The following is a 25,557-nucleotide window of genomic DNA, read 5'->3' as shown; positions in this document are numbered from 1 at the left end:
AGGATAAGAGGTTGGCCCGTCAGTTGTGCGCTGCGAAGGAGCAAGAAGCAATGTCCCGTAAGCGTGCCCAGGAGGATGAGGATGAGAGGGTGGCCCATCAGTGCGCTGCAAAGGAGACCGAATGCTCAAAACGTACTAGCGTTCAAGAGTTGGACTTCGATGTCTTTGACACGCCAGCGAGCCTGGAGCTTAGGTGACGTTGCGATCGATCAGGCATGGCCGGGTCCTCTGCTCCACCACCATCGGGCCCCCCTGAGTCCCCGCAAGTACACACGCCGTCAGCGTTTCGTGCGGAGACGCGATCCTCATCGCGGGAAAGGTAGAGGGATACTGGACTGGCTCAACTCGACTGACATTTCGGGGGGTGAACTGTGAGACATATTATGTATATATGTGTGACATGAATTACTATGTATTAATCAATGTACCTTTATTATTGATTTACATTACATGTCTCATTGTATGCATGTATTGAGTGCGAGAGAGACAGAGAGATCAAGGATAGAGAGGGAGGACAGAGAGGGAGGATAGGGTCAGAGTAGAAGGGGGGAGGCACAACACTGCCGGCCGAATCCTTCTGCCAGCAGTGATGTTTTGGGAATCATTGCCAGCTAAAACCACCAAACTGCCGTTCGAATCCTTCAGCCGGCAATGATAACCCCTTTCACTGCAGGTCCACGGAGCCGACAGTAATAGTCCCCAACTATCACTGCCCGTTACTCACTGTCGGCTCTAAAATCGGTAGTGAAGGGGGTTTTGGAGCCGACAATGATGTATTGTTCTGTAGTAGTGTGTGGCATCAAAAAGTGGAGTATTATGAGAATCCATCCCAACCTCGAACGTCAAAACTCGCTAGGTAGTGAAGCCTAACCGATCACAATAAGACTAAGGCTCAAATGCCACTTGAATTGGCGAAACCTTGTAAAAGGTGCGAAGCTCTAACAAATTGAAGAGCTAGATATGAGTCTTAGCTTTGATACCAATTGAAGGGATCGGTAACGTCCTAAGAGAGGGGGTGAATTAGAACACTTAGAATCTATTCGGCTCTAAACATCACACAAAATAAACCTATATCAATTTCTATCTAAATATGCTCTAGCTTTATCTAGTGTATCTACTCTACCGATCAAAGCATTTGCAACCTATCTAAAAAGGTAAATTGCAAGTAAATACAGAAACGTAAATAAGATAGAGAGAGCAAACTCGGCACAATGATTTTTTCTGTGGTATCAATGGCATGAATGCCACCTCTAGTCCATGTTGGAGCTCCACCAAGGATATGCTTCCGGATGGCATCCGGTCACGGCTATTGAACCACCAAGTCACAAAGATAAAGTCTCAACCCAGATGAGCTGCCAAGCCACCAAGGCAAAGCCTCATCACAAGCCTCTCTTCAAATCCCTTGCTGTCGTGATCACTTTGGATCTTAAGCCACCAAAACAAGGGTTTCTGCATCCTCACATAATCGTCTTGCCGCCGCTTCACACCAAGTCAGAGGGTCAACAAGCTTACCGACGAGTCACCAAGACTTCAAGGTGCCGGTGTACTAAGAGGTACAAGCTTGGATCCCTTCTTAATCCAATCTCTATGCAGCAATCACCTAGAAACACATTCTCTAGGCCTATAAGCACTAATCATTTTCTAATGGCGTTCTTAATCGTCTTGAATGATCATTTTAAGCACTTTGATGGCTTGGATGTCTTCTCAGGTGTACATGAACTTCTCGTGACTCCAGCAGCATGCCACACATTCAAATAACTGAGTGGACAGGTATTTATAGCCTCAAACCCGTGCACTAGCTGTTAACCTAACGGCTTAGAAAAGTTGTTAACACCGGATGATCCATTGAGAACAGTGGTACAAGCATCGGACAATCCGGTAGTACTTCATCAGAAACTAGTCGTTGGATCCCACTCAAGGTCATCCTGAACAACAGACACTCCGGTGTATACTTCATCCCCATCATCGGACTATCTGGTGAGTTATCCTGAGCCATACCGCGCCTTTGTAGCTTCTCTGTGTAAATTGCTCCAGTGTAAGCCCCCAGTGTGTACAACGCAAGCATTGGACCTTCCAGTGAGATGATCTTCGTTCTTCTATACTTGGATTCTTCTATGCAAGAATTAGTCTGGTGCTTTATACCTTTCATCACCGGACTATCCGACCAGCTTATCTTTATTTTTTAGCATAGCACCCTTCTCTGGAAGAATTGCTCTGGTGAGCATATTTGCTAATCACCAGAGCTTCCGGCGAGGTCTTCAGCCCTCTCTCTCCCGTTGTCAGATATACTTTGGTGAGTTCACTCCTTGAACATCGGATCATCCGATGAGTTCATTTCTCCTGGGACTTTTCCAATTCAATCAAATTTTGTCTCGGCTGCGGTGACTTCTTCATGTAATGCATCCATGAGACCTACTAATATATATTCTTGACAAACATGTTAGTCCCATTGACTATGTTATTATTAATCACTAAAATCATAATCATGACCTAATATGACTATTTTCGCTACAGCCTCCTTGATCCTACACTCAACATCGAGCCAGAGCCGCTCGAACAACATTGAGCCGGACCCGCTCGAACTGAAGCCACTCGAGCCTGCTGCGCACGAGGAAGGACACGCTACTACCGTCACCCCTGAGCAAGGACATACTGCTGTAGCCGCCCTTGAGCAGCACCCGCCATGCCGAGCCCCTGAGCACCACCCGCTGTGCTGCATGGATCCCGCCGCTGGATCTGAAGATGGGCAGGGTTCTGCACCTTCCTCACCAAAGACATCGATGCGTTGTGGACGAGCTCATATGGGGGAGGGGCCTCTGCCGTTGACAAGATCACTGAGGTGGTGTCCGTTCTGTGCTGCGTGTTACCGAGAGTGACCTGTCACGTGTCGTGGAAGACCTCGCCCCCTAGCTGTCGTCGAGGTTGATTCGGCGACGAAGCAACCAAGCTCGGGCTCAAGGAGGCCAGCTGCGCGTGGAGGAGCTCGGGTTGCCATAGACCTGCCTCTTCCCTATCCGCTGCCGTGGCTGAGCTTGGGGGCAGGAGCTCCCTGATGCCGTGGCTGAGCTTAGGGAGTAGGAACTCGATGTTGCTGGCGTTGCTTCTAGCCACACCGCTGACCCCGTCTCCACCTCATATTCCCCCTCTTCACCTAGGGATGAGGGAGAGAGAAGAGGAGGACAACGACCAGCCATGGAGCACCCCCACGCCATGGATCTCGAGATCCAATTTCTAAGAGAGAGAGGAGGGGATCGAAAGAGATAAAGTGGAGAGAGAGAGGAGGAGGAGAGCTGAACACCCATGGATAACACCCATGGATCTGGGACTTAAATAATACCAGTGGGCCCATTGTGCGACGTGTGGTGGAGCGATCATCAACCCTAGTTCGTGGTTAGATTCGGCACTAATACTGATTATTAGTGTTACAAACCTACATTGATAGTTTATTAATATCGATTTTTAGTGGCTCTATTATGGTTCAGACGTTGAAAATTAAAAACTGATAATAATACATTTACACACTACCGGTTCTTATAAAACTAAAACTGTTAGTAATGAACCACCATAATCGGTTATGTAGTATTTGCCTATTCGGTAGGCCCCGGCTCACGTATTTAGGTGGGCCCGGTGCTGATACATACACGTGGTGTGTGTCCGCTCTCTGTTAAAGTGGGCCGGGAAAAGAACAAGGGTGCGACGTGTCGGACGGCTCAATCGATCCCGGGGGGGGGGGGTGCGGGGAGCGATACACAGCGAACCTATGAAACGTCACTCGATTCGAGATTGATTGGACTGGCCCATGTTGTATATGCACGTAGGCGTGTGACACTTAACGCGGTGCCTGGGAATTTTACCGGGAACATAATTATTTCACGTGATGGAGTTCGTATATATTGCCTGTCAAATGAGATTCTTGCAAACATGCATGCATGCCCTTAAAAATTGCTGGGCAAGAGATACCTAAACTGAGATTGCATGCCCTTTGTATTTGCATAGTTTAATCGTCGAGTTTTAAATATATATGAAAATGCGTTAGCCAAAGTTCAAACTCTAGATATTGTAAAAAGACATTTAATTTGATGTAAATTTATCAACTACTATCAATTATATGGGTACAATATTTTTTGGTGATGTGCTTGATCACTAGTTTCACATGGGTGACCTATGATAATTCGGCCACCCAGTTGTAACTCAGGGTTCTTTCCCACGAGTAAGTACTGGTTTTCTAGTTCTAACTAATTTAGATTATATCTATAAATTCATTGTGAAAAAAGATGACATGTAAATACTGCATACAAATTAGTGGTCAAATTATTTGTGAAACTGTGGCTAAAACTAGTAACCATATACAGTGGCGGACATAGTACGCACAATGGAATTGGTGTAAGCAAAGTTCGACAAGTTTTAACTGCTTGTGCACACAAAACCTTAAGAGACGATTTTGTGTGCGGTGTCTACATTTTTAGATAGTGGAGCAAATGTTTTGCACACGGTGTCACAAGATGCACCCAAACCTTTATTAGAGAGTTTGCGGCACATAGCCGAATAGCCTTACCTTACGTCCTTACCCCTAGAGTAATGCTCCAGAAGTAGCTGTTGAAGAACTAGTTGCATATACTACCAAAAAAGAGTGATCACTGGTGCTTCCAAAACCCTATCACTGTCGGTTTTAAAATCGACAATCTTTTCTCGACAGTGAAAATCAGTACCTGTCACTGTTGGGTCTAGAACCGGCAGTGATAGATGTTCGAGGGAGCAAAAAAGGAAACGAGCCAGCTCGAAATCGAGCCAACTCGGCTGCCACTACCGCTGGCGCGCTTCGCCGCTGCTGCTGTGCCACAGCTCAGCCTTGCTCTGTCCGGCGTCACGAAGGCCCCCGCCATAGCACACACGGTGACGAGCACAAACGGTGACGCCGATGAGGACAAGGACGAGGATGTGGACATGACAGACGAGGTTTGGGCCTCCTCCAACTGGAACAACCGCTCCAACGGCACCCTCGGCCCCAGTGCAACGTTGTCGAGGACCCGACCGAACACCAAGTAGAACACCACTTGCCTCTACCTCCTCCTCACGCCCACCACCCTAGCGAGATCCATGGCCGGATCCCTGCCGGTTCTCGCCGTGGATCTCGCGAGGGGAGGAGGCCGGTGGGGAGGGGCGAGGGGAGTTGGCCAGTAGTGGGGGAAGGGAGAAGGGGATTGGCTGTGCGTGGGGGGGGGGGAGGTTAGAGAGGAGCAAGGCCATTGGCGCGCTCCGTCGCTGCTAGGGATGGGCTACGAGGGGGAGGAACAGGGCCGACGGTGGGGGAAGAAGGCAGAGAGCGAGATAGCGAGAAAGGCGGAGGCAAGGAGATAAGGGAGTGAGAGAGCCGGATGCAAAGAGATAAGGGAGAGAGAAAGAGAGCGGAATGTGAGGTTGCGAGCCAAAATCCGATTGGAATGGAATTTTAGGTCTGGACAGCCCATCACTGCCGGATAGTATTAAAAATCGACAGTGATAGTATCACTGCCGATTTTTATTATGAAGTGGTAGTAATACGTAATCATTAGTGCCGATTTTTATTAAAAACCAATATTAATGCTATTTTTTTTTACGAACTGGTAATGATAACTGTATCAGTACCAAGTTTTGATGAACCAGCAATGATACACCGTCATCTATGATAGGTTATATAAGTAGTAATAGCAACTTAGCTGTTGTTGCTATATGAAAACCAGGAAAATCTTAGTGAAAAGTTCAATTTCACCGCATCCAACAGCTAGCGCAAGCGTAGGTGTACGTGAGTGATGCATATGCGTGTGCTCCGTACGTACATAATTGCATGCTGATCCTTGACGACAGAAGATCTCAAATTCACTAATAGTCATGTGCACAAATCGGTTATTACGTTCGACATTTATACGACAAAATATATATCAACAGTTAAACGTTCGTAGTTCCCAATCCTTTCATTTATTTAGCAATATACATCATATCCAACATACATCATTGTGAAGCGTACGTATCACTCCTGCATGGACATGCATGCACAAGTCTAATACAGTAGCATATATATATATATAGACACACACATCATTGTGAAGCGTAAGTACGTGCGAACGAAGCAGCTAGCGGTCACACGCGCGCACGGACGATCGTCTCTCATGTACGATTGATCAGCTAATTGCTGCCGCCGCCGCCGCCGCCGGCAATGCTCAGGCCGAAATGGAGACTAGGAAGATGAGCCCACTGCACGCAGTTAACCAAAACACAAACATACATATAAAGCGTGAGATATTATCTGAAGTAGTGTGTACGATGCATGCATTATTTCATTACATAAAAAATGTGTGGATTGTCTAGTCGAAGTAAATGGTACAGCAAGGAGATAGCGCTCTCTGTATTTTTAGAAAAGCACTCTCTATTTGTATGTGCACCTAGGAACAGATATGATATAACCCAAAAAAAAAACTTATGATATGATATCATGTACATACATGCATCAAATATGATAAATTCGATACTAACGTATGTGTTACCTGTAATTAATTTAAAACAGCATGTAAAACTTACATTCTTTGCTGCAGCACTGAATGCCTCCCTGTGGCTAATCTCTGGATTGCTCGTTTTTATCCTTTGTATTTCTTCCCTGTTGATGTCAAGAAGAAACGGCTTAGATTATACTGCTTGATTACGCGTATCTACTTGAGTAAACAAATGTACTTGCAAATCGAAATAAAGGGTTCAAACGAATTAATTTTGGAAAATTACAATGTAAGCCCCACATATATTGCTAGCTGATAAGTATACTCTTAAACCGATATGCCATTTGTGTCCTTTGGATAATGGCTAGGTTGTACTTGAGTTCCACTAATTAACTGTATGGTAGCTAGGTCAATTAAATTTGTGAAAATTTTGGGTTCATCCTGCAATCGTTTCATTGCTGAGCCCTAAGCTGGTTACAATAACCAGATGCAGTAATGCATCAATTTGCTAATTAAAAGGTACCGCATATATAAAATAATTTACAGAATGAAGGCCTAATATTACCATCTTGCATATATTGATCTAAGATCATGAACACATTTCATTATTTTTTTAATCAAACCAATCTAGCTACATAACTATTTGAGTTTTTTTTTTACCAAAAAAGTGCTCATTTGTGCCATTTCATCTGCTAACATATATTGATGCAGACTTGCAGATTGAAATTGCCATATTTTAGTTCACAATTAAGTTATTGATTGTAGATTTATTAACTACTCCTGATATATTTCCATTTTCTTAGGAAGTATCATACAATCTTTGGCCATTAGGAAATCAAGAGCGCAATTACTCCAATGTTTCCACTTTCTCTACTTCTATTTCAATGATGTGAAAGAGGTTATTAATTTGGCTGTGCCATGTCATTTAAGATGGTACATTAATACAGTTAGTCGTATAATAATTTCAATCTATAAATAATCTATAAAGGCTTAAATCGATAAAATTAGTTTTGCACAGGGCTTGTGCTTGCACAAAAAGTTAAAAAGTAGGGGACTTTAGAAAATGTGTGATGTGGGGTCTTGGTTCCAAAAGGTTCACGATTTTGTCACTCAAATACAACAACACTATTCTTCTATACCCTCCAAAACTTATTATTCTTCCTTTTTCCACTCTTCCCTTAGTGCACATTTCTCTTTCGCGATCTCTATCCAGTCAACACCGTTTTCCAGCAACAATGTATGGAAAGGTGAAGAAAAAAGCAAAATAATGTAAAATTCAGAACTAAAAAGCAAGAACATCCTGAAACAACATCCAGAAATTTCATGTTTGGATACAAGTTTTAATTTCATGAAAGGTCTATGGAAGAATATTAAGGGTGTTACATACATAAAAGTTGAGGGAATAATTGAAACTTTTGAAGAAATGACATTTTGCATTGAAAACTAGCTAGTTATAGCAAACGTTTCACAAAGATACAAAAGTTTGTTCTAATGTCATACGTGATTCTTTATTAAATTTTATGGTATGCATGCTATTCGTTGTTCAAGAAAAATCATGATTTTCTTTATTTTTTCATAATTTCTTTGATTTTCTAGTATTTTTGTTGATGCAGGACAGCACGATAGAATAGATACACACCAGCAACAAATGAGAGAATGACTTTTGGATGTCAGAATGTATAACAAGGTTGTAAGGATGCACAAAGGAGATTCTTTTTCTCAAAGTAAACTTGTATAAGGGAGATATGTACTCCTAATTTTATTGTGATTACCATCTAAAAAAATTATTATGATTATCGTGTATCTTTAACAAGTTATACTATTTAGTATTGATCAATTCATATCTTGTGTGGCTTGAAATCTCACTTGATGAATCTGTTGTATGCTGATGGAACACGTTGCCTCTTCTCCGGGGCTGTGAACAACGTAAAGAAGAAGAAAATGTTGATTAACCCAGTATAATTGTTAAATCAGTATGGTGAGAAGAAATAACTGCATGGACCAACGATGTGAGCTAATCACTATGTTCAAAGACCGAGGGACTTTCTAAGAGCTACATATATAAATAAAGTTATTAGAAGATTGTACATACGCTGTATTGGTGGCACTTGCTGCTGATTGTTCGACATCGGATACATGGATGTTGTTCGTAGACTTCTGGAAGCTGGCTCATAGCTCCCAAAATTATGACATTGAAACCCTCTGTTTTGGACCTAAATAAACAAAATAAAATATAGCTATTGTCAATATTTCTGCAAAATATGTACACTGGCATAGAAAACCTCATCATTGCCGATTTCAAACTGGTATCATTGCTGGTTTTGGAACCGATAGTGGGTATTCGGCGGTGATAATATGATTCTATCACTACCGGTTTTAGAACTCGCAATGATAGACTTTCCAGAGTGCAAAAAAAAAAGAAAGAAGCAGCCTGCCTTCGCAAGCCTGCCTCTGCATTGAGCTGGTCTCCTCTGGATCCACACCGCCACCAGTCGCACCTGCATAACATCGAGCACCACTAGAGTTGTGCTAGCAGGGAGTGCATTCCCGCATAGAAGCTAGGGTGGTTAGGTTTTCATCGACCCCGACGCGCACGATGACGGTCGGGGCGGTGCCTTCGGGTGGACAAGGTCGAGGAGGCCGACTGTGGTAGGGATCTTGTGGACAAGGTCAAAGAGGCCAGTGTCGCCGCCCTTCCAGCAGTAGTCATCAATGGTGAGAGAGAGAGAGAGAGATATTTCAGGGGGCACCATCTAGTTCACTGTCAGTTCTTTAGAAAAATCAGCAATGATACTATCCGTGCCGGTTTCTCTTAAGAATTGGTAGTAGTGATAGTATTTTTCCTATCAGTTTTTGGAAAGCCGGCAGTGATAGCCAGGTACAGATTGGGGTTTCTGCAGTAGTGGTAATATCGATCTTTTGATCAATGTACATTGGTAAATTTCCTATGAAAATATTTTTTATTCTTGGCATATGTCAACATCTAGGAGATCTCTCCATTGTTTTTTTTTTGGGAAAATCTAGTTAATATTAAAAATATTCTATGTTTTCCTAGAAAAATTGTCCCCCTTATAAGCGTGAGTTAAAATATAGTTAGAGGTAGTTTTGCACCTGGTTATCTTGAACAGTACGTGCCTGGTGGAAAGGACTGAGATCCATGGAGAGCACCATTGTGCAATGTCCACATTTAACAGTCACGATGTTGTAAGAACAGTTGTTTGGCACATTGACCTGCATGTACATGTGCATATGTGAGTTTATGAGACCTTTATACAAATTTTCTATAGAGAGAACGAATAAACTGATGAATCTTGTATAGAGAGAACGAATAAACTGAATCCCATTTGCGACGATTAATGTAACTTTTTATTTATATTTCCTCTTTGAAACAATGTTGACCTAGGAGATTTCCTTACTTAATTTGCCCAAACAAGAAATATTAAGTAGAGCTAGTAACAAAATGGGGGGAAAAGAACTGATGGAGGATTCCATGGCGCCACAGATCATATATCGCATTAATATTATTTATTTGGATGACCATATATAAAAATTTGAGAAAATAGTACTTCCTATCCTATCCTAGAAGTAAATGCATGCTCGATGCCAGCCTAGCTTGATTAGTTGAATATATGTAGCAGCTAGCCTTGGAATCGTCTCTGTATATGGTTCAACAGGTTTTGAAAGACCTCAAAATAGTTCAACACAGTCTCTCTCTCTCTCTCTCTCTCTCTCTCTCTCTCTGTCTCTCTCTCTCTGTCTCTCTCTCTCTCTCTCTGTGTGTGTGTGTGTGTGTGTGTGTGTGTGTGTGTGTGTGTGTGTGTGTGTGTGTGTGTGTGTGTGTGTGTGTGTGTTTGTGTGTGTCTATCTGGATGGATGGATGGTGAGATGTTGCAAAAGTAGAGATTTGTAGTTGTAGGAGCTAGACGAGGAAAGCCTGCCAATGGCCGGCGCCATGCAAGTAGGAATGGGAAAGTTGCACCATGTCTAGGGGTGGAAATGGATGGCAGGAAATCCGAATTATCCGATTTCGTATCCGTTAAAATGCGAATATGGATATCCGTATCCGTATTCGTTTCTGAAATGGATACTAAAATGGATATATCCGAATTCGTTTTCGAGATTCGGATTCAAATGTGGATATCCGAATTCGAGATATATCCGATTCGTATCCGTATCCGCCAACCAGGGAACCAAATTTTGCTAAAGTTTTAGAAATTTCAGATATGAACGAAATTCCAACCCAATCAAATTGGAACAATTTCAGTCAAATTTCATCAAATTTCAGTTAAATTTGATCAAAAATTTAAATTTCCAACATGAATTTTGAACAAAAATTTGTAAAATTCCGGCCCAATCAAAGTAGAACAAATTTCATTCAAATTTTATCAAATTTCAGTCAAATTTTTTCAAAAATTTAAATTTCCAACCTGAATTTCGAAGATCGAGTAGATATCCGAATGCGGATTCGTATTCGAACTATCCGATTTGTATTCGTATTCGAAGATATCCGGATCCGTATTCGTATTCGGATTAAAATGTGGTAAATCGTACTATCCGAATTCGATTCCATGCGTATCCGATCCGTTTCCATCCCTAACCATGTCCATGTCGATCTTTTGACTGCATGCAACACCTTTTCAAGTGTGTACCTTTGGAGGGCTGGCTAGCTCACTACCTGGAGATGCTGAAAGCTAACTTAAATATAGCCTGCATCCCCCTCATCAGAAACCAAAATGGCCGGTGCTACTCGCCTTCAGGAGGCAGATATGACATCTCAGGTCTAAACGAGAATCTGTCTCATCACACACACAAGGAGAGGGAGAGGGAGAAAGAGAGACAGAGAGAGAGAGGGGTGGTAGCTGTTAGAGTTCTAGCTCGTGTTAATAGAGTGGACATAATATAAAAAAACTGAGAAAAAGTGGCCGCATCTTTACAGTTGAAAGTTCATGTCACCTTGTCCTCTCTTTCAGAGCAACATCACACACACACATACACCCCTAGCTAGATCCCCACCTGCGCAAACATCAAGAAAAGGGAAAATGACATGACTAGCATATCCACTTCTCTCTGCACATGTACAGAATGAGAGAGAAGGCTGTCGCAACTTCAAATTTTTTTATTAGTTAAGTTAAAAATTTTAGTCATAAAAAAATATGTTGGAGAAGAGTAGAGCCAATAAGGTACACCGATGTATTATCGCATGGGAGACTAAAGCAATAGTTAAAGAGGGAGGCTTTAATCAAATGCATGCATGTAAAGTTGAGTGACTGAAATGATTTTGTCAGGTAACCATACATGAAGATGATTTGGTATTTGCTGCTAGACAACAGAAGCCCTTAGAAGAAAATCTCATGAATTATGGGTGTTTCCTCTCCCAAAAGATACATGTTTCTAAGAGAGTGCCTAGTTATATATTAAAAATACAAATATTCTATTAGAACCTTCTTCTAATAAATTTGGTCATTCTATGAAACATTTTATTGAAAGGGACAAAAAACTTATGTGTGCTTCAATTCAGATTTTTTGAGTGAAAAAAGAACATTTATTGGCGTTGGATCTGAGCTATGCATGGCATGGGTCTCAGAAAAACTGAAGGAAATTTCCTTTGGGGAACAAAATATGTATACAAAAATAGATAAGAAGATGTTCAAGAAGATACAAATTTTCATGTTATAGTAAATACAGATAGGTATATATCCTTTTTAGGGAAGAAGGGATAACATTTTCTTATTTCAAATTGGAAAGGTCGAAAAGAAATATTTATGCTAGCTGTATGGGTTCTTTTAATTTGCTCCCGAAAGATACAAACATCTTAGTATTTCTCCTCTCCTTCACTTGATATTTCATGATGACAAACTTTGGGCGCATCTATAAATTAGCATGCACTTAGAAATTTATTCGAATTTTTTTGGATTAAAGTAGCATGGAGTGAAAATGCTTTTGTAGAATAATAAGAAACAACTATGGAGTAACCACTTAACCAGTATGTCAGAGTACTTGAATAGAATCATTACCCCCCGGCCTCATGCATGTTAGCTGAATGACAAAAGAATAGCTTCTCCCAGAAAAAAAAAAAGGAGAGATAACTTGCCGCAGATCTCAGAGAGATCTAGAGAGAGAGAGAGAGAGAGAGAGCTATACCACCAGGATGGTGTTGCAATAGTTGCAGTTGACATAGCAAACATGCTCGGATGCAAACTGGGCTGACATTATATTTCCCCGGTCTTCGAAGTTCCTGGTCGCCGTTGTGAAAGCGAGCTGTAGAGGGATGAAGAAAGCAAAGCAAGAGAGATATGAATGAACAAAACGATGCCTCCTGTACCCTATATATGGAAGATTAGGGAGAGGGCATAACCCAATTTCCTCTGACCTTCGGCTGATGCCTAGCTATGGTGGAATTGAGAGGTTTGTGGAGGAAGCAACAGCCGGAGACCACAAAGGAGAGAGTGGATAATAACCTTAGTGGGGGCAAGTAAGCAGGGGAGGAGAAAATTAAAAGGTGTTTGGTGGGTTGTCTTGTGGGAGGACAGTGCAGCTGAGTGCAAGAGGTTGGAAAGATCAAGCGATGGGCTACAGCAACCAATGGGCAATTTTGTGTGACAAGAAAGCTAGGACTATATAGGAGAATAAGTGGTAGGAGAGAGTCTGCCAAGCGGCTCAATTAGGTTTAATTTGGAACTTTGTTTAGTTTACTGCATTACCATTAGTAGAGCAGGTATATATCTCTTTTGTCTTCAGTTTTCCCTCTGGTTGGTACCGGTTTCAATGGTGTACATATTTTTAGTATTAATGAACTATGATATCATTTTTTAATAAAGAAAAAAGTGAGGATTTTATATATATGACAATTTAGGAAATAAATACTTGAGGACAAAAGCATAGGTTATGACATGTAACGGTGGTGTCATTGGTTTATGCCGATACTTGCATTCCCTATAGTAATTGATGAGTGGCGAGGACACACAACCTGTCTATATAAATGGTAATTTCTAAAACAATTCTAATATATTTGTATTATCACAACACGTGAAAATCCATACTTAGGTAGCTTGATCGTGGGACACTACTACAAAACCGGTTAAAAGTAGCGCCCCATCAGTGTCGGTTGGACAGTAACCGTGACAGAAGATGTATCAGTACAGATTTTTAATCTCCTGCACACGAAAAATGAGTGAGCCACTAGTCCTTTTTAGTGTCGGTTCCAACTACGAACTGATCCTAATAGTTCTTTTTAGTGCCGGTTCCATATACCAACTGGCACTGAAACTTGATTGGATCCGAGATTTTAATAAATTTCAGTTTTGGTTGAGGGCTCACGTCCGGCTCGCCTCTCATGACCGATTTCAGTGCCGGTTCGTGCCACCACCCGCCACTGATACGAACGGACCGGAATTTTCTCTTCAATAGCGTTTTGGCTCGTGTCCATTTGGATTGCTCCACTCTTATCTCTTCATCTCCTCCCTCTCTCTCCATTGTATCTCTTCCTTTCTGTCCCTCCTTCCCTCACAGTCACGAGCTCAAAGGCGTAGCTGCCGCGGGAGTGGACGGAGAGGGGCGCAACTACGCGGGAGTGGACGGTGAGGGAGACCCCGGCCCCTGCCTCCTCGGGGGAGACAGCGGCGGATCCTTCTGGTGGCTTGGGCTCCGCAAGCATCGGCGCCATGACACGGGCTCACGGTCGGTGTCCGGCCACAACAGCGACCGCCGGAGATCTGACACATGCTCCGACTTCCATTTGGTGTGGCTGGTGCAGGAGTGAGCCTGGGTACTGGGGCGACACGAGCTAGGGTATGAGGATGAAATCAACATGAGCTTGTGTTTGCCTGCACATCTGTTTCCTTCGTAATTGAGTTCATTTCTTTGGATAGTCACCAATTTAGCTTTCAATCCCCTTGACTCCTTGTAGATCTGAGCTATTGGCATTGATGGCATCATTACCATGTGCAATTCTTTGAAATTGAATCTTTTATTAGAATATACTTAGTTTATAAACTTTATGGATTGAGATTGTAGAGACTTTGGACAGTTCTTGATGGGGATAAAATGTTAGAGGTTGTTGAGTTCTTCCGTTCATGATTTTCAAACTATGTGACATAAGTCGATTTGATTGTGAGATGTGTTCGTATGATGAGATGAGTCAATTTGATTGTGAGATGTGTTTGTATGATGAGATGAGTAGATTTGTGCATGTGGTGGCGGTGGCGGCGGCAGGAGCACGATGACGGTGGCGGTGGCAGGAACACGACGGCGGTAGTGGTAGCAGAAGCGGCAGCCGAGCTAACTCGAAAGAGTCCGCTCGTTTATTTTTTAGCTTGGAACCTTTTCACTAACAGTTGGAGGCACGAACCGACAATGAAAATAACTTTTAGTGCTGGTTCTAGACTCAGCACTAATCTACCTTTTTTAGTAGTGGGATAGTCCTGATAAGGTCATCTACCTGCATAGCGAAGAGGTTGTGTGAGCTTGTAGTGCTCCACCGATGTTCCCATTCTGCTGGCATTTCAGTACATATATTTTTTTTTTTGCGACTAATTTCAGTACATATTTGGTGAATAAATATTATGAACAGAATGCACCTCGTACTTGCCGATCCACTTCCATTATTGATAAAGATATCGCACAATAAATTGATTGTATATCAAGGTGTGAAGATTATTCGATGCGAAAGAGACTGTAAATCGTACATCAAGAAGAGAGGTACTCATGCACTTTAAGTTTACCGATGTTGGACATGCACATCAATATGGGATTGCCACTGTCAATGCAAAAACGCAAAAGCCTGGGAAAAGGAACAATGACTGACCATTACTTGCACGAGCAAAATCAAGGTCATGAAAAAAGAGAGTAGTTTACTGAGACGTTGTTTGGAGATATTTCTATCTTCTGTAAACTGCGCGCGCGCGCGCACACATATATATATGCATCCATCATTGTACTCTGAGAATACATATAATACAAAAAGAGTGCAATTAATCCATGGTTTATTACAAATATAGAAATCCATTTATCAATTTACTTAGTGCTGGCCAAATGGGCTAGGCCAAACGGCCGGCACGAGGCATGGGGGCCCAGCCCGAGCATCGCACAACCCGATTGGCCGGGCCATGCCTGAGCTGAGGCCTCAACACGACCCGCCCTATTAGGGGTGTTTTCGTGATTTTTTTTCTATGTTTTTTTCTATCTAAACGGGTTAACCAGCCTAAACGTGCCATTCAGGCCCACCCATGCTAACCAGGTCTAACCGTGCCCAAGCTTGCCTAGAACGGCATCCTCCTTCACGGGCCATGCCATGGGCTGAGGCTCTGGCACACGAGCTGGCACAACACGGTCCGAATCTAATAATGGGCCTGATGGGCCATGCCCAACCTTGCCCGTGTCGGGCTAGCCCGTTAGACTCATTTGTCCATCTTTACATTGACCAACAAGTCACTGATAATTTATTTCACTCCCCGTAGAGGTCAATGCATGGTTTGTAAATTAGTGCTTATTCATTTCGTGGGTGATTTTTTTTAGCAGTCCTTAAACTAACTACATACTTTGGTGGTTACATTGATAGATGGCAAACATCGGTCGTGGAATCATTGATCAAAACCAAATTTGATTTTATCTAGTCCCTTCAAAACCTACATTAATTCAGCGTCTCATGTTTTTTTTATTAGGAGGCAATCTCATGATTGTACTGTATGTAGTCTGTTAAAGATATAGAACCATATATAAGGCACCACTTGAACACAAAACATCACAAAAGATCAATTGTTATTATTGAGATACTACAGGTGAAGTGATTGATCTAGGTTCCTATTATTGAGATACTACAGGTGCGTATATGCACGAATAAATGGACCAAAATATCTAATGGTTAAAATTTCAGTTCGTGTCTCCACTAGCTATAGCGAATAAGATGTGTTGGAAAGAAGTTTAACTTTCTTCAAAAGGTCCCAGACCCACAAGAATAATAATGATGAGGAAACGTCAGTCCACTGTCGGATTAAAAAAAGAATAACATATGTAATATCGTAATTAATCGTGCTGTTTAACTCACTAGTATAGAAATGATCATCAGCGCCGCCTCAAAAATTCCATCAGTAGTAGTTTTTGAACCATCGCTGATAGGCAGTGATTTTCAATGCCGTTTATGAACCAATCCTGATTATGAGTATCAGTGCCGATTCATAATAAGGAACGACACTGATACTCAGACTATCTGTGTCGGTTACTTGTTATGAACCGACACTGATAATAGTCACTCCCCCCAATATAGAATCAGTTTATAATTTACATGTCCATGCACAATTTACAATAGTTTTTCTGTAATATATTCAGAGCATTGTTTCTTCGATACAATGAAATTTCATTCATGCAAGACAATCAACAAAATCATTCAATCACCGCAGTTGTACCAAAACAGTTGTTCCATTTAACATGTAGCAAACAATCTGTTACAATAGTACCTTTGGAAGGTAAACAGTTTCACTCACCGTATTCTCTACTTCTCTTACAACTATTAAGTCTAATAAACATAATAGGTTCAAATGCACATTGCATTTTTTTCTTTCACATCTAGATCTTGATCCAAAATAAATATCATGTAGTTTTAAAATGAGGAGATGAATCCTGATGATGCTTCTTCCTCCTGCATAGAAGAATTAGTGGATGGACAAAAGTACAATTTAGCTCAAATGAACCAATGCAACAAAGAAAACATTTTTTCAATTTTTCAACCCTCAACATCCAGAAATGCTATTATGCATACAACATTGTCTTGCAAATGTGGAATGATGAACACAATACAATTTGCAGACTAACTATTACTTAAATACAACTTAAATAAATTGGATGTAAATTGTCCAATTCTCCACACAGCAAAACAGATGTTGTTAACTGAATATGAACTAGAAAGTTTTCATAGAACGAAAAACATGAACCAAAGGTAAAACTTGAGAGAGGTTTTGCATGCACTAACCTGTATAGCAGTCTAATCTTGAAGACAAGCTTGCCCTCAAGTCGAATAAGCAACCCTAATCACATGAGATGAAAATCCCTTTCCATAGAAGCGGCACACAGAGGAGAAGAGTATGCGTCCAAGGCACCTATTTCGACCAAACAGAAGGGACAGAGTAGAGGTAACATCAATACTCACTTGATTGTATGTAGTTTACAAAATACTAAAATTTAATGGTGTTTGAAGATGAAGGAATCCAGAATCTTGCACTTTGACTACATTTAGCATAGGCGAAAATAAGAGCATTACATACTTGTCATAGGCCATCTACATATATGCATATATAGAAAGCCTGGAACTGTCATAGTCCACAGTCTGAACTTGTTCCCACGGAAATTGAAGGGCACTACATAAACAGGATAAATTAGGTAAGGAGTAATTAATAGGAATGTCTTACATGAAAATCAAAGGTAGTAGATACATTAACCACACTGTAGGATGTTACTGGTTTGGTAAACGCTCCTCAAAATAACTAGTCTAGGACGTGGCACGTTGGCTATTTCTATCGATTTGTATAGGTAAAAGATCATCACTAGTATTGTTCTATTGCAACTCGTCCCAAGAGAATTCTAAGATCAAACACGAACAGTCCCATCCCATGTGAACTGCAGTCCTAGAGTCAGCACTCAGCACTGCAATCCATCAAGGCACTAGCAATGCTGCATTTTCACAAACGCCTCATGGACACGACCACATCCTCGCCTCCCCACCACATCGAGTAAGCAAGAAGTTGGGAAGCAACCGCAGCAGCAAGCACAAATGGCTCCCCATGCCGCAAGAGAACAGAGCTCGCCCCAAGTCTGCAAACTACCAAGAACCTAGGGCAAAGAAAGAAGGTATCTTTCTCTTCTAATGCCAATGGTGCCACTAAACTAAACAAGAAGAGCGGAGTAGAAGCAGTATCATACCAGCAATGGCAATCAAGTGTTGAACAGAGGATTTGGATGCTAGGTGCGTCTAGCCGAACACGTCGACCACGCCCTTGCTCCCACTGTCGCCCTCCTCAGCACCGGACCCAGGGTGGAGATCGTCAGCAGCGGAGGCGGCCACACGCGTGGCCCTGACGCAGAGCTCCTCCTCCTCGGCAACGACACTATGGTCCAAGAAATGAGAGGAGGAGAGTTCGAGAGAGGGAGGAGATGAAGGGTTGGAGTGAGAGAGAGAGAGAGAGAGAGGATAAGGAGAGAGAGGCGCAGAGGAGATAGGAGAGAGGCAGACATGAGGAATTTTGGATTCGGACCTATATTAGTGTCGATTGGAATTATAAACCAGCACTGATAATATCAGTGCCGGTTTGTGTCTAGAGGCAGCACTGATACTGAGTATCAGTGTCGATTCAACCCAGTTAAATCATTGATCAAGCGCGGGAAGTTATGAATTGGCACTGATACTTCATCAATGTTGGTTCTATCCTAGCCGATATTGATGATCCAGCTCGGATGACTGTTTCTGTTGTAGTGACTTGTTGAGCCTTTACTTTTCGAGTCTAGATAAATTATGTCAATTAACTTCCTTAGCGTTTGTCCCAACATCCTAGGTTGTTGAGTCTTATATGTTTAGATCTAGTTGACACCTTCCTCTGTTATTAATCATACTTATCAAGAGCTGTTTTCTTTCTTTATTTTGACCTTTCAACGTAACCATTCAAGCTGAGTGAAGGCTAGATCCATAGGTACGTACTACAAGTATATCAAAGTACCGCTGCTAAAGAAAGAAAGTACCTCATATTTAATATGTTGGTCCATTTTCATATTAATGCAACAATATAGTAACTTCTGATCCATGCATGTGGCTTTCTGCCCCCAAAAAACCAGGGGGAGGGGGGGGGGGCAGAAAAGTTATCAAATGCTTGGGAGAACACCATCGGTGCACCCATCTGCGTCCCTCAGGCAATTTGCCTCAACCAATTTGTGCAAGTGATGACAGCAGTGGCAGGCTAGGGCAGGATCGATGTGTCGGTGTGGCTGATTGGATGATTTGTCTTCTCAGGAAATGTCACTTCAATTGGACAGATTGGATCCTCTCAGTCTCATCAGGTTGGATGCCTAACCAACACTATACTGGTTCCCAGTTAACCTGATGCTATTCCTTGCACAGGCGGAGCCTTGTGGAGGTGAAACTGGGCTCCCCCTTGCCCAAGACAAAATCACCAGGTATTAGGTGCACTAGCTAATTAATTCATTGAGTAACTTGAACGCACAACACACCAGCACGTTGCAACTAGCAAAGAGCAAAGCCCAGCGTGTTTTTGGCGCATGCTTCATTAGCCTATTTTCTAACTGGTAGTAACAAGATACCCAGCCAGTAGTGCTACCCATAGAAGGTGAAATTCTAGGAGATTGCACCTACGAAGATATAATTGTTGATTTCAAGAATATGAAGAAAAGAAGAGCAGACTTCTAGCTTGGGTTAGTACATATGGTTATACTTGTATTTTGGTGTGGCTAGTGTGATAGTCTTCATGGCCACCACTACCGGATTTTGATACTTTGCCGTGTGCCCACGGCACACGGCAAAGCGCTAAAAACACTCGGCAAAGTGTTTGCCGAGTGTAACACTCGGCATAACACCGTCGGCATACACAGTGCACTCATATATTTTGTGAAATGTGAACAATTATATATAGATATATAATATATTTTTCAGAGTCAACAGTGTTTCACTTGTATTTTATGAAACTGCCCCCCCTCCCCCAATTTGCTTCACCCTCCGCGACTGCTCCCTTGCACTACAATCTGTGTCTCCAACTGTGTATGTGCATTGCTTTGAGTTCTATAGACACTACCTAACATAAATTTATGGCGGATTCTCTCTCTAAAGTTAGCATTGAACAGTTCATGGTTTGAATCTTTGTGATCCTCCATTGTATACATCCGTAAAATAACAGTTCAGGTATAGATAAAATATATTGGCATTGCTGTTCTGTATATATATAACTGAGTATGTATGTGTGTGTGTGTGTGTGTGGGTATATATATATATATTCCATCAAGTCGATCTGAATTTCGTTAATTATTGTAACACATTAATCGACACTTCAAATAAAAAGAAAAACTAAATTGTTTGTGTGGCATTAATACAGAACAAGAACTTGGTTAATCATTGTAACACATTAATCTCTCTCGTTCCGAATAAAATTAAATTAATTGTTCCATATATAGGGCTCTTTTGGTAGGTTCTGGATTCTTTAGATGTATCGAAAGAGGTTGACAGTTGTAAATGAGAAGTGATTTAAAAACAAGAGAAACCACATTTTGCTTGTTTCTCCCTCACTGTGTAAAAAAGAGAAATATTTCTCCCGTTTGGTAGAGATTCCACTGATTCTGACTAGAATATGAAACGTTTCTTGTAACACACTAATTTTTCTTGTTCTGAACTTTCTAGTTAATAATTTACATATATACTGCACCAATTAACAATGAAATGAAAATTAAGAAGCTCTTTTCATGTAAATTAAATAAATATATACTAACAACAACGGAAGTTGGAAACACTTCTAGGCTAGCTCTTTAATAAAATTACACGTGTGATCAAAGAGCGTTAAGCATAAATATATAATCGGCAACCTGGCCGGTCTAACGGGCTACATCCATTATCAAGTACAAATGGTCTGTGCAACTTATTATGAACTTTTATTTCCTAAAAAATAAAGTTATCTTGAAGGAGCTAGCTAGCACTGGAACAGTGTGTGTCTATAACAGCCCCCTGGAATCACATGCTGATGAGGCCTACAATCGATCCTCACTACCTCCTTTGTCCTTTTCCTCCTCTCTCTCTCGTGATCTTTTTAATTCGGAAGAAAAAACGAGTGCCATGCATGTACTGTAGTATCTTGACTTGTTGCAGGGAGTGGCAAAGAGGGAGGATGGGGAAGATCGAGTTGCAATGGCAGGCAAGCTAGCTAGATACTCTACTGTGCCCCGTTTGGATAAGTTACGGTTTTGAATCTTTTGGTTAACTGAAGAAGCAGTTGTGATTGTTGAATTTTAGTTGTTGGTTTTTATAATAAATTTTAATCTTCTCAGTACACCAAAAGCCAGAAAAACTCATCTCGATCTGCTTCTCAGCTTTTAGTTCATTTCAACCACAGTCGTTTCCTCGATCAGCTAAAAGTCACCAGAAGCCAGAACCAAAAGCCAGCTGCTTGAATAGCTTCTGAATTTTTTAAGAAAACCCTATTTAAGCCATTCCAAACAGAGGGTATGTCAGGCGTGCTAGAAGAGGCGACATGTGCCGGGAAATAGAGTGGCAACCTTAGCTTGCCCACGCCTTGGCCAGCTGCTACCAGCACCCAACAACTACAGATGGGTGCGAAGCGATCTCTGGATTATTTAGTTTAACTTAATCAATTAACTAATTATTTTGACTAGATCAAAATAACTAATGAATTAATTCAGTTGTACTAGAATAGATTCACAAATATCTACAAATGCTCCACACCCCTGCCAGCAGCAACTAAGCCAACTATACATGCCCCGCCATTTACCACTTCTCCATGGTACACGGTTAATACGGGCACTGGACAATGACATTGTTGCACCGCCGCCTGATTGCTACTCCTCTCTTATAGTGCTGCCACTGTTTTGGAAGTCGACAAATTTTTTTATATATATACTAGTATCGTGACCGTGCGTTGCAACAAGGGCTCAATATTTTAACCTGCAACATGTGTCGCCATCAGCTTAATTAGCACAGCAACAATTAGAAATTTAGATGTAGAATATTCATAAATGAAAATCGATGAAGAGGATTAATAATTGACGGTGCATATCTGTATCTTTTATAGAAGATAGATTGAAAGGGGTTCTAAAGACTATAAAAGGTCAATGAAATTATAACTTCCTTGTTTTTTGAGTACACAAAACTGAATGATTAATATATGTATATTGTTACCAAGTGCTAAATAGAAACATTTCCTTAACTCAAAAAAGCATTATGTCAGTGTAGTTGTCAATATGCGTCTAACAGTATCACAAAACTTGCATGTAATCACAGAATTGATTCCTTTCTATGGCATTATGTCAGTGTAGTTTGATCCCATTTAGCAATCATTTGTTACTCGCTGATGGCGTTTGAATGATACTGAAGGAGAAGAAGAACCTCAAGCTAGGGAGGAACGATAACCCGAACTGGCCAACCAAGCCAAGAATTTTTCAGCTGCTAGAATCCCAATGTGCTACCGTGCTACCAATAATGATCAAGGGGAGGCATCAAAGTGTTGTCCAAAAGGTCTCTAAGAATCGGTTTAATATCCTCCTAAATCCATTTCTGGAGTCTTTCACTGTATGATTTTCTGGTAAACAAGAGATACCATTGTGAGGTAATTCCGATTCTATTGCTTCAGAATTGTGAATACTTGGGTTGCACTATCCATGCTCATCAAATTGTTGTTCACCTAGAAATCAATGAAGGCTTCCCTGAAATAGTTAACATAATGCAAAGTCTATCATACAATAATTTGCCCTCTTTTGCATACACTCTTGCTGCTAAAGCACAACAGCAACACAGGCCATGAGCAACACGACAGAACCAGAAGCACCTCCAACAAACTTTATACAAGTAGCACCGATCAGATGACTGTGATGAACTGCAATTGATTCTTTGGGATGATCCTTAAACTGCTTCCATTTTTAGTTTTATAGATTTTATCACGAAGGATGAACAGGGTACTTCTCGATCAAGTCGAACAGCTCATCTCCTATGCCAAAGCCAAGCATACTGGCCATGTATGTCGTCTTCAACCTCGGCTTGGGATGGTTTTGCTGCTTCAGCCACGATTCCACAACAAACACTTTCTTCAGCACAAAGAGCTCCAGCGCCTCTAGGTTGAAGACGACACGAGTCGCATGCTCATGTGTGCTTCTTCCACATAGATTTGCATACAGTAACAAAATTTAGAAGATGCATAAAAAGCTAGCTAAAGACACTGAAGAATCATGAGGTGTGCCAAGATTTACATGTGTTGAATTAAAAAAAAATTAGAAACCATTTCTCTGATTAAGTACCTAGTGAGGGACCAACATTGCAGCATATCTGGTAAGCTCACCAGCTCTCCAGTCAAGCACAACCGGAAACCAAGGGTAAGCAGCATCAAGCCTCACAAACCAAAGCCTTATGTCAGGAAGCTATGATAGCTCACTTGTGTCGTATTGATCTTCTCTCTCGTAGTTTATGGTGAACCAAACAGTTCGGTCCAAAAGATTTCTCGAGTCAGCTGAATAGTATACATAAACTTATTGTCAGAACATGAAATTGGTGAATGACAATTGCAATGACTTGTTGTTCTGGATATGATTGTGAACCTGGTGTTAATGAACTCAAGTCACCAAGTGCTTCTTTAACAGGTGATAGATCGAGCGTTCGGATGGTGTCGTTATTAATAACGATTTTAAAGCGCCCTTCTGTAGGCGATGGTGGAGGTTGGACTTGTGGGGTCTCTGCAGAAAAACACAAACAAATGATTACTCACTAATCAAAGAACTAAATTTGGAGATGAGGATGATGCTAGAAATTTTAAGAAAACTATGGTGTCAAGACACGAAGTGTAGAGACAATCAAATGAAACTATATACTATTGAACAATAACGATAGGTACCCCTGGTATGCATGAATGCACAGGCTCAATTGCAATTCCTTGAGACGATGGCGAACCACTGATAATAATCAATCAAGAGAGTAGTGCAATACTGGTGCTCACAACATCAATGGACGAATTGCTATTTGCCATTAAACAGTTTGCATATAATTCGAATCCATATTTCTATGTTTATTTATTCTTGAAGACCTTTGGTATTCTAATAGGCATATTAGTTAAAAATGGTCTTTGAAACCAGGAAGTGGCAAACTTAGAAACAATGAGGAAGTAAAAGACTGCTGCTCTTGCTTAGACAATATAGACCCTCTATGCCGAATGGCGAATGGGTGTCGGGCCATCACAAGATGAGACTTACGACAACATACACATTAAGCATAAGAAGTGTTTTATGACTTGTTTCAGCGGTTCCTGAATCATGATCTACATAGCTGAGCATAGGAATCGGAATAAAACTGCTGTTGAGCTCTTAGTACACTGAAATCCATGAGCCAGCCCATTAGCTCTTTGAGTATTCGGTTAATTTCGATTGATTGATGTGTTATTTTCCCTAATTGTAGTCACTTTGTTCACATCATTCAGAGCATCAATTTAGCATTGAGACATTCAGAACATCAATTTAGCGTTGATTTTTAATTAGTAGAAGAAAAATCACCATCTTGGCCCATTGAGAGGGAGAGATCGAAGTTATCGGAGGGGTACAATGCCACGCGTGTGGTGAACCCGGCCACCCTCTCCGTCCTCTCCGTCGCCGCCGGTGGTTCCACGATCGCCTAGAACCGGATGGGCAGCTTCGTCGCACGGGAGGCCAAATGAATCACCGGTGGGCTGCAGCTGCTATGTCGCGCCAGGGCAAGCTGGTGTGGGCTGACAGGAAGGGGGTGGTGAGCGGTGATGGCGGCCATGTCGGGCGCGCGGGTGGCCGTTAGTGTCATGGGGTAGGGTGAAGCGAAGCGGTGGCTGCTCATAAGTCTCATCTTGTTGGCGGGGGTCTCAGAATCAGAGGCTGAGGCGGAGGCGAAAGGGATCGCTGTGGCAGACGCGAAGCTATCGGTGAGGGGGTCATAGGTGGCCCATCCCGAGACGTCGGAGGTGCGTGAGGAGGAGGAGGAGAGGAAGCGGGGTGGGTGGAGTGGGGGACGAGGAAGGCGGGGGGTCTGGGGTTGTCATTGGAGGAGGAGGTGGAGGTGGCGAGAGAGGCGAAGGAGGGACCACCTATTAGGACGTGGTCAGGACGTCCTGCCTGATGTGAAAAACACTATATATTTTTTAAATAGTATATATATAGTGGAATGCTATTCTGTACCTATGCGTAGTTTGCATGCAGCATGCGTACAGGCACAGAGCACGCCTGACCGAGCAACGAACCAAGTTTCTGACGCGCACAGCCAGCCCCACTGACCTAGCTCACTCCCATCCACCTACTCGCGGGCCCACTGGATGACCAGACACATCCCTACCCATGAGCAGCGATTTGCAACCAGTTATTACTACGT

General features: G+C 42.0%; 1 protein-coding gene and 1 pseudogene across 2 annotated transcripts; both read right to left on the bottom strand.

Moving 5' to 3' along the window:
• Nucleotides 1-5,930: 5,930 nt before the first annotated feature.
• LOC133890935 (protein YABBY 1-like) lies at nt 5,931-13,038 on the bottom strand. Of its 2 annotated transcripts, XM_062331581.1 has the most exons (7): nt 12,838-13,038; nt 12,609-12,727; nt 9,579-9,698; nt 8,560-8,680; nt 8,334-8,382; nt 6,556-6,631; nt 5,931-6,231 (listed from the first exon to the last, which is right to left on the bottom strand). In XM_062331581.1, the coding sequence occupies exons 2-7, from the start codon at nt 12,675-12,677 to the stop codon at nt 6,163-6,165; spliced, it is 504 nt and encodes a 167-aa protein (XP_062187565.1). In that variant the 5' UTR covers nt 12,678-12,727; nt 12,838-13,038; the 3' UTR covers nt 5,931-6,162. The 2 variants fall into 2 exon arrangements, with proteins under 2 accessions (XP_062187565.1, XP_062187564.1); XM_062331580.1 differs by lacking the exon at nt 12,838-13,038 and having other exon boundaries at nt 12,609-12,830.
• A 9,897-nt stretch (nt 13,039-22,935) lies between these two features.
• Nucleotides 22,936-24,966, bottom strand: LOC133891246 (protein CHLORORESPIRATORY REDUCTION 6, chloroplastic-like; annotated as a pseudogene).
• Between the last annotated feature and the right edge of the window lie 591 nt (nt 24,967-25,557).

This window comes from Phragmites australis, chromosome 14 (assembly GCF_958298935.1).
Source record: "Phragmites australis chromosome 14, lpPhrAust1.1, whole genome shotgun sequence".
NCBI classification, from domain to species: domain Eukaryota; kingdom Viridiplantae; phylum Streptophyta; class Magnoliopsida; order Poales; family Poaceae; genus Phragmites; species Phragmites australis.
Note: the sequence above shows the minus strand (reverse complement) of the source record. Positions and strands in the feature narration are given on the sequence as shown.